Here is a 9,547-nt window from a genome sequence, read left to right as displayed (position 1 = left end):
GGCCGGGGCTGTGGCCATGTCCTTAGCTTCACTGGGCCCACGGGACCGGCGGCTCACACCGAGGGGAGCACGGCAGCTCCGTGGGGTGCACCGAGACTTTCGGTAACTCCTGCCCCGAGGGGTGGGAATCCTGCCCCGTGCTGCTCCCGTGTCCAGAGCCATTCCCACTTTCCCTTCCCGTCTTGTTCCACAGCTCAACCACAACCTGCTCGCAGGGGTTTGCCCGGAGGAAGAGCCAGCACGGCCGCTGTGCCCCCCAGCCACGCTGCGTCTGCCGAGTCCAAACGTGGTTATGTCTGGATGCGCCGTGCCTGCAATACGACACTCCCTGAAGTGATCAAAGCTCGCTTAAAAATTTTGGGTCTGCGAGGCAAGGCGACAGAAAACACCTCTTTTTCTCCCGCTGCAGTTTCGCTCCGGATCACCCAACCGCTCGTTCTGCGCCACCCCGCATCCCTAATTACGGTTTCGCCTCTGGAGAAGGCGATTAGAGACCGGCCCTCGCTTCCACGCTGCTGCCACGAACAAAACGCCGTCCTGCAGAGGGGCAGCCGGGTTGAGGTGAAAAATAACAGGAACAAAACCACGTGGAAGGTGGTTCCCGCAGCGATGCCAGGTCGGATGCGTGTGCTGTTGAGTGCCTCCGGGTCCAGCCAGGAGAGACCCCCGGCCCCCCCGTGCTCTCACCATTGACACCGGAACGTGAACGTGCGGTGCTGGTGGGGATCCAGTGTCTCAGCCGGGACCCAGCAGGACTGTAGGAACATCGGTCACCGCGCTGGTGGAAGGGACGCCCTGGGAAGGGGACAAGGAGGGGACAGTGCTGCGCAGGCCCTCGGGACGAGGACACCACTAACTGTTTCAGTTTATTGCTCAGTGAGCCGGCTCTGGGCTGCAGCCAGCGCTCGAGAGCTGGATTTGAGGCTCAGACCCACACGCAGGTTCCTGCAGAGCTGCAAAGTAGAAACGCTCCGTTTCTGCTCAACCTCAGAAGCAGTGACCCGGGGGCTTGTACAAGTGCCTTTCGCCCAGGATCCCCCCGTGCAGCCGGCCTCTTCTCTGTGGGGAAACTGCCCAGAACCACACGGCCTGACACCTAAAATTTAACTTGGTTCCTTCTTGGGCCATGGCTGTCCCCCCTCCCTGCTTCTGCCCCAGGAAACGATCCTCAGACCGGGAAGTGTTTCTGCATTTATTTTTTATTAACCATTTATTTGTTTGTAATTGTTTTACTCTCACATTACAATCGTGTGGTTTTTTTATATTTTTTTATTTTTGTAAAATAAATAGAGATAAGTGAACTTTTAGGTAGGATGCTCTCCAGATCCTTGGTTAAACGTCATGATTGAATCTCTGCATCAGACCTGTGAAAATACAGCCCACACACGCACACGCTTAGATGAAAGCTAAACAGGCCGAGTTAGTTAAACCCACCTCAACGTCATGATTGAATCTCTGCATCAGACCTGTGAAAATACAGCCCACACACGCACACGCTTAGATGAAAGCTAAACAGGCCGAGTTAGTTAAAAACCCACCTCCTGGCCGCCGGGGCTGGCTGGCACCGGGGAGCGCTGGCAAGGAGCAGCAGCTTCCCCACCACGCACCTTCGCATTTTGCCAGGTATTTCTTGTTCCTTTAATGAATACACTGATATAAGTTAAAAAATCTATTGTTTTTTTAAGCTGTGTGTGTTAATCGGTTACATGTAGATCCCAAACTCCGGCTCCACGCTTGCCGGCCCCTTGTCGGCCCCTGGCACGGGCAGGGCGGAGGAGACGCGTACCGCTGGGACCGATGCCGGAGCAGCAGGGGAGCCGCTCGGCGGGTCGGGAAGAGGCACAGCTCTGTTAGACCATAATTAACTTTTGGTAACTCAAAAGTGGACTTTTAGGTAGTTTTTCTTAAGTTTAAAGCCTTTGATTCGTCATCCTGCGAAGCAGCCCTCGGCCTCCCCGCTACAGGAGGGACAGCGACGGTGCTCAGGGCAAGGACTCAGTGCGGAGCCTTTGGCATCTGCTCCACGGTTCAAGGACCCCCCACCGAAGCCAGTATCCAGACGTGCGTACGGCACTTTGCATTCGGCTTCCCTGCAGCAAGCCTGGGACAGCCAGCGGGCCAACTCCACGACCCCTGCGTGGCCCAGCTGCCTCAACACGATAGTAATATAGGAAACACGATTTATTCTGGTGTATAAGGAGCAGTGACAGGTCAGACGCAGTCCGCAGGTGCCATGGCAGAGGTGAAGCCGCCATCCGCACAGGGAGAGAACGTTTCTCACCTCTTCCCTCATTAGTTATTTCCTTCGCTGTCAGCCTCATCGCTGGCAGAGTTTGCTGGGAGCCTGCAGACCCTGTGATGCCGGCTGGAAGAAAAACTGGGGACTTCTGGACTCGGCAGGTCAACCTTTGTTGCTGCAGTGATTTTTGCACAGTGCAAGTTCTGTTCTTGGCCAGCTAAATCGCACCTCGGCAGCGACCACTTGAAAGAAACCTGCCCTTTGGCTTTGCCTACCCCTTCCCCACACCCATCTCCAGACACATCATGGATTTCAAGGGACAGAAACATTCATTATTCAGACATGGAAGGTGCGGAAGATGGAGCAGGCTTTCCCCTAGACAGCTGGGACAAAACCGTTTTGCTCAAAGCAGGATGACCCGCTGTCTTCCCCCTCCTTTAGTGATTCTCTTGTGCTCAGACCACGTGTGGTGACACGCCCAGTTCCGCAGGGACAGACAGACAAGCCACAGCCACCTCCACACGATGCGTGCAGCTGCATACACACAGCAGCAAGTGTGCAAATTCTCCTGACCACCACCTTGCTGAGTATTAGCATATTGGAGCGAGACGAAAGCCCGTGGCTTGAACCTGGAGCCTCCCTCGCTGTCTGGGCAGAGCTCCCAGGCTACCAAACGTGTTTGTGGAGTTCACTGTGGGCAGAAGGACAGTGACTGCAGAAGTAACAGTGACCGAGATACCCCAGACCTCCCCAACAGCACCGTGTGCTTGAGTGGAAAATGGTTACATGAGTGACTTGCTCCAGGCTTGTTGGGACGTTAGAGGTGTCCGTTCTCTTTCTTCCCTCTTCTTCCTGCATGTGCAACCTTATGGTATGGTGGCATCCTGCCCTGCTCCTGTCATCTCCTCAAGCCCTTTTCCTCAGGATCCCTGCCTCCCCTTGCCACCAAGTCGCCTTCTGTCTCTGCTTCCACTGGACAGGACGCTGCAGAGAGGACAAGGTTCATGCAGAGGAGACACTTTCCTGCCTCCCTTGCCCATGCTCGAGCAGTGCAGGAGCACGTACATTTGTTCTGCAGGTGGACAGCTTGGGTCTCGCTGCCCTGTCGGAGGAATTACTGTTTGGCACAGGGTAGGCAGCAGCTGGAGGGGTCCCCACGATCTGGTCGAACGCACAGAGCTGTAGGTGAGTCCTGACTTCAGTCCTTAAAACAACCTACGCTCCAGCAAAACAAAGAAACGGAGACTAAAAAAGGAAAAAAAAAAAAAAAAAAGCCCTTTTCAAGGGTATTGCCTCATCCAGTCCTTCCAAGCTCAGGAGCCATGTTTCTAACAGAGAAGCCAACCACTGGAAACAAAAATAAAATGTTCCTTTTCTGTAGCTTTTAGAGGATATAGATGGGGAAAAAAAAACCCAAAACAAACAAAAAAGGAGATTGTCTCTCTTCCCCTTGTCAAAATCATCAGTAGCTAAGTCAGGGAAAAAAAATGTTCAAGTTATAGGTTGCAGCAGCAGCCAACACTAAACATTCAAGTCGATAATTTCATTATGTACATTATGGGTGAGACACAGCCCTGCCCGCTGGGACTCCCTTCTCCAGTGCCGCTGCCACGAGCCATTATCTGATCCGCTTCTCCACTGAGTACACCGAGATGTAGTAGTCATTGCTTCCGACTGCCAGATGAGGCTGTGGAAAGAGCAAATCGGGGATAAATGTACAGGTGTCACGCAGTAATGAGAGGCACATCACAGGCAAAATGGTAACGGTCGACATTTTCAGCAGTAACGCCCAGATGCTTGAAAGCTCTTAAGTGCATCTGCCAACGCAGCTCTGACGACATTTCTGCCAGCACCTACATCGTCCCAGCGAGTTATATGCCCATTTCAGCCAGAGGGAAAAATTATGGTGACTATTAGTTGCCAACCACTAACATAATTTTTCTAAATGACTGCAAATCTGCTAGTTAGGAACAGTCGCCTGGACTGAAAATTAGCATTCCCTCCACTGAGAGGCCGAGGAACAATCTCATCAGTGGAGACCTGGGCTGGACAGGGCTTTGTTTGTTCGCTTTTTTAAAGAGCGAAACATTTCAAATGATTAGCCACTTCTTTCTCTGTCCCCCAAACCGTAGGACAGCAAAATCACTCTTCAGCTTTGTGCAAAGCGGCTTTCCAAAACCAAGGAGGAGGTGAGCTTTCCTTTAACCTTGCTATCTTCAGGATGTAAAATGCATATATAACCTAGGCAGGAAAACTGCCTTCCCTCTCCCTGCCCAGCTAATACCGAATCGCAGGATAGCACAGCTCTTCCCTCCTCTCCGCCAGGCCCTTTATCATTCCCACCGCTCTTTCCCATTACACATTAAATATTTGTGTTCTGATCTGCAGGTTTCTAAAATAACTCTGTCTAAATGCCTTCTTTAGCCGCCTCCTGTTTTTGTTATCCATTCACGTTGTTTTCTCAGGCTTTCAGTCTCCTTCATTTTTTCTCATCTCTGGGTGAGCAGAAGTCCATAATGCAGATGGGCACCTGTCTCCTAATTAAGTAGCAACCACATTCTCTCTCTAATGACTGCTGCAGAGCCACCTCAGCTATGACATGTTCTGAAATTTCCTTTTTACTCTGATTCATTCTAGACTTTATCAGCTTATGCCTTTAATTTTTGCAGTTCTCTCATTTTTCTGACGTGCAGTTTTTCTATGGCACAGCATCAGGTCTTCCTAAAGCCTTACATAAGGAGGTGTAAAAGCAGCCCCAGAGACACAGGGTGAGCCTACCCTCTGCAAGAGAAGAGGCATGGAATAAATAAGCACAGCAAATTTTGCGTGCTGGAAGTGAGAGACTGCACCTCTCCAGTCAGCTCCAGGCAAATTCACCTTGCACAACTTCTGTGGCAAGAACTACAGAGCTAAGCCAGGCTGCAGTCCCAGAGCGATGGAAAGAAATGGGAACAGTATATCAAGTCGATCCACAAGTAAAAAGGGCTCAGCCGTTGGGAGTCCTGTTCTAGCCGTAGGTGCACATCATAAACCAGCAGCACCAGCGGCACCGCCAGCGTGGTCGTCTGGAACAGCCTGGAGGACGAGCACTGAAGGACCTGGGCTGAGAGTCAGGCTCAAAGCATCCCCAGAAGACTAGGCTGGGGCAGCATCTCTCTGTGCTAGAGGAGTCTCCGTGCCTTTCCAACACCGACATTAACCAAGAAATGCAAATTCCAAAATCCAAAACCAGAGAATACAGACCCAGTGAGGATGGAAAGCCAAGCAGCTGATGGCTCCAACTCTTTGTCCCATAAAACCATCGTAGTATTTGATATTGTTGATCAGCTCTCCGTTTCCATTGTAGATTGCAGTGAACTGATTCATTGAGCCACTGGAAGGGAATCAAGAGAACATGGTGTCACTCAGAACGCTGCGGTAACAACAATATTGTTGCCTACAGCCCCCTTTTCAGCTGTGTCGACCCGAGCTGTTATCAGACTAGTGTGCAACGAGTTCTTGTAAGTGGGCAGACTGACTCTATCTGTACCATGGTAACCTCAGTGCAGAAATATTTACAGAAAGGCTGGAACCGCAGTTACCTGTGACACTGCAGGACTAAGAAAAACATGAAGAGCTGATGCACACACTCACTGAGAGCAGATCCCCCGACAGCCTCCAGGATACGTGGCTGTGGAGTAGTTGCTGGTCCCCACTCAGAGCCCAAAAATACACATGCTGACTGTGAACGGGGATCTGACATAGGAGTGTTAGACCGTAAACCATCACGTTAAGTCACCGGTGCAGAGGTTTCACTAATGCACGCAAGGGATAAAATTCCTGAGCTGCAAACACGGGAAAGAAGCTGCACTGTTTGTGGTGAGGTTAAAACAAACAACAAACCCAACAAAAAACCATGAATGATGTCTGCAGAGACAAATTGTCTTCTCTGTCCACTCCAGCGATGCAGGAGATGAAATTAAAACTTACCATGCAAAGAGGTTGGCTTGTGGGTGAATGTCAAGGGCCGTCAGCCCTTTGACTATCTGAAGGACCTTCATGGACTCTGGCATCCGGGGGTCAAAGAACCGCACGTCTCCGTTTACACTGCCAACACATGAGTTTCACAACATCAGGCTGTACTCAAACCAGATCCTAAAGCTCAGGAAATCGAGCCATATGCCTGTCTGCGAGCTGACCACCTTGATCAGAAAATTAGGATAGAGATGACATGCACCCTTGCCTTCTCCGTCAGTATGGCTGAATTCCCACTGATGTCACTTACATTTGGCATGCATTAAGAGCTGTGCAAACAGCTCTGCCTCTGCCCTCAGGAGCGATCCATTATTACTTTTATCGCTTACAGCTCATCACTGAGTATATGTGCCTTTACTGTTATGTCATACTCAATATACCAAGCTGCATGTCAGACCCGAATTCCTTCTCCTTTTCGTAGCAGGAAATTGTATTAGAAAACTCTAACCAGATGGGATCTGCTGGTACCATCCATTATGCCAAATGTCTGGACACAGATGCACAAGTCCTTGCTGCCCAAAGTACTCTGCTGACCAGGCGTAACAAACCCTGCTAACGCTCAGGTGATGTGTCAATCCTATTAATGACTTTATCAGGGAAGAGAAGGTGAGGAAAGCAATAGCGGCAGCGGCAAGATACTGTGCTTAGTAGATCAAGCACCTTTCAAACACAAATGATTTCTTTTTGTTAAGTGATTTCTCTGAAATACATCAGTAGAATCACGTCTGTTAGATGTGAAGAGGGTGCATCTTTTCCTACAGCCCTGGAACCAAGGACTGAAGATTTTGCTATGGTACATCTGCTCTTCTGAGCTCCTTGTAGGAGACTGGTCAACTGACATACAGAAAGACAAACAGAAAAGTCTCTTACGGAAACTAAATTCAAAATCAACTCATCCTATCTTATTCTGCTGGCAGCAGAAGTAAGGCTTTTGGTACCACAACTTTTAAAGTGTTACTTCTTTTTCCAAGTCACTGATGGCCATACAACTGTGAATCACCTGATAGGGTTAAGAACAACGAAAGCATTAAGAAGCATATTGCCTTCGGTTTCTTTACCTCTGGAATATCTAATACCGATCAAAAGGCTGTTATACAGGATTACTTATATCATTATAAGAAGCTGCAACTCCAGCTGTCACATAATTAAATTCAAGACAAATTAAACTTGAGGTTTATTTAGATCCTAAAGACTAGATGGAAATATTGTTTGAGAGAGATCAAATACACAGTAAATTCATTTAAAGCTTTGAACCTTGAAAATGGTTCTGAATGTGTTGGAAGACCACGCAAGAGCTTTAAAATGGAAGTGAAGTTCTGTGATGAGGGACTACATAGGAAAACACACCCCAGTTGAACAATAACAGAGAACAAGTAGTCAACAACAGCTAAGCTATTAAACCAGGATATTCAGAAGGTGTTTAAGGACCTTTTCTAGCAACGCTGTCAGCCTGATAAAAGCAAACCTGACAGTTAATTAGAAGCACTGTGGCAGCACTAGCACATAGATCAAAGCAGCTGAACACAGTATCACGTGGTGAACCAGCGCCGGGCAATGGAGAGCTGCAGGATCTGGCTCAGTCTCACCAGTCCTGTGTTACAAACTCCTGCCTCTGGTCCAGAGAAAAAGTTTCTCCGAGGTTCAGAGAACTGCTGCACAAGCAATACAACACCTTCAAGTTTTTCAGGAAATAGCTAGACCAAGACCTCGCTATGTCCTAACGTTCGTTTTTCTTGGATCTTGTCGTCAACTGAAGAAGAGAGTGAACTGGGAGAAACTGAGAGCAAGGTGGCTTGTCTCAACAAACCGAGCTCCTTTGGGATGAGACCAGACCTGTCTTTTGAAGTACAACATTTTCTCATAACCTTTTCAATCCCAAGAGAAAGCACCACGTGGCTGAGAAGGGCACTGAGGAGGGGGAAATAACGAGCTTTCAGACCTAGGCTGGCCAAGCGTACAGGCCTGACCCCTGGGACTGTTGAAGGAGATTACAGAAAGGAAGATTAAAAACTCTAATATGTGAGCTCGACAAATCTGGCAGCTGCATCACATAATCCCCTTTCTGAAAGTCTTAATACATTTTTGCTGGCCCATCCTCCACCTCAGGAATGCTCTGAATCCCAGAAAATTATGTTTTGTTTTCATTTTTTAATCAAGAAAAAGAGCCTCTTTGTGTGCAAACAGTGGCTTTGTGACAATAAATTATATTCTGCTGTTCTTTAATGGCCAAATAAGTATATGCTGCTCTCTCCGCAGTATTTACCAGGCAGCAGAAATGGATTTATGTGTAGAAAATTGCTAGACAGCAAAGTAATCCTGCACAAAAATATGCCCAGCAGATGCAACATCAACCTTCCTTCTCGTGTTCTCTCTCAAATGACCCCACGGAGATGTTGGCAATAAAGAAGTACAACCATAAGTTATACTATATCTAGCTTAGGTTTCTGGTTCACTTGATTCCTCCCTCACACGCCTCATGATAGTGATTTCAGCAAAGACGCCTTCTTGTTTACTCTCAAACCTCACTAACAGGCTTCCAAGGAAAGCTTCACATTTCTTTTTGCCTTCTCTCCACCAAGTTTGGAGCAGGAGTTAATTAATGAAGCAAATGTCAAACTAAAGAGCTTTACCCTCTTAGCTCTTGAAATACCAGAGGCAGATTTTAAATAGAAGAGCAAACTCTGTTTAAGAGAAAACAGCTCAAACAGTAAAATCTCTCTTACCTGACACTCATGATGTTGCCTTCAGGATGTTTCTGCAAGTATGCTTTCACCACCCAGGCCGTGTGCTCTCGGTAGGTCATGACACGGCTGAGGAACAAACAGAGAAACGTTTTGAAGGGAAGGAAGGAACATGAGGATCTCACCAAAGCTGGGAAGGACGGGTAGTTACCATTCACTCAGAGCCATCCTCCTGTCAAACACACGGATGGAGCCGTCGCCCAACCCCGCCACGATTAATGAACGATGAGAATCACACGAGAGGCTGGTCACACAGCTGTCAGCTCCGGTGGGGATATCCTAGGGAGAAAGCACACAAAAGCCAAGCTGAGACCACGATGTGTCTTCAAGTCTAGAGCCCCGAAGAGAAGGCACTAGAGTCAAGGTGCTAAACTAGATGGACCCTGTGTCTCCCTCCTCTTCCTTTCCCCATTCTGTAAATCAGTCCAAAACTAAACCAGAGTTTCCACCTGTCACTCAGAACACCATGACATTGTGTTGGTGTGAAGTTTTCCTTCAGACTCTCTGGACATGACCAGAAACGACGGGGCGGGGAACCCGGGGGGAGGCACCC

The 9,547-nt window shown here is 48.7% G+C and overlaps 2 protein-coding genes across 3 annotated transcripts in view; both read right to left on the bottom strand.

Annotated features, from left to right (window-relative positions):
* CHMP6 (charged multivesicular body protein 6) overlaps positions 1 to 1,445 on the bottom strand; it is a 10,449-nt gene extending 9,004 nt beyond the window's left edge. Inside the window, exons 1-2 of the mRNA XM_009276829.1 lie at positions 1,435 to 1,445; positions 321 to 537 (exon numbers count right to left, since the gene is read on the bottom strand). Of these exons, the coding sequence (XP_009275104.1) occupies positions 321 to 537; positions 1,435 to 1,445 (228 nt within the window). The remainder of the gene's footprint in view (positions 1 to 320; positions 538 to 1,434) is intronic.
* Positions 1,446 to 9,547, bottom strand: part of RPTOR (regulatory associated protein of MTOR complex 1) — a 163,370-nt gene continuing 155,268 nt past the window's right edge. For both annotated transcript variants that reach the window (XM_009276812.2, XM_009276813.2), the window contains 5 exons: positions 9,146 to 9,273; positions 8,977 to 9,063; positions 6,209 to 6,325; positions 5,483 to 5,612; positions 1,446 to 3,926 (listed from right to left, as the gene is read on the bottom strand). In XM_009276812.2, the coding sequence (XP_009275087.1) occupies positions 3,858 to 3,926; positions 5,483 to 5,612; positions 6,209 to 6,325; positions 8,977 to 9,063; positions 9,146 to 9,273 (531 nt within the window). In that variant the 3' untranslated portion in view covers positions 1,446 to 3,857. The remainder of the gene's footprint in view (positions 3,927 to 5,482; positions 5,613 to 6,208; positions 6,326 to 8,976; positions 9,064 to 9,145; positions 9,274 to 9,547) is intronic.

This window comes from Aptenodytes forsteri, unplaced genomic scaffold (genome assembly GCF_000699145.1).
Source record: "Aptenodytes forsteri isolate BGI_AS27 unplaced genomic scaffold, ASM69914v1 Scaffold34, whole genome shotgun sequence".
Taxonomy (NCBI): Eukaryota; Metazoa; Chordata; class Aves; order Sphenisciformes; family Spheniscidae; genus Aptenodytes; species Aptenodytes forsteri.
This window is presented reverse-complemented; position numbering and strand designations above follow the sequence as displayed.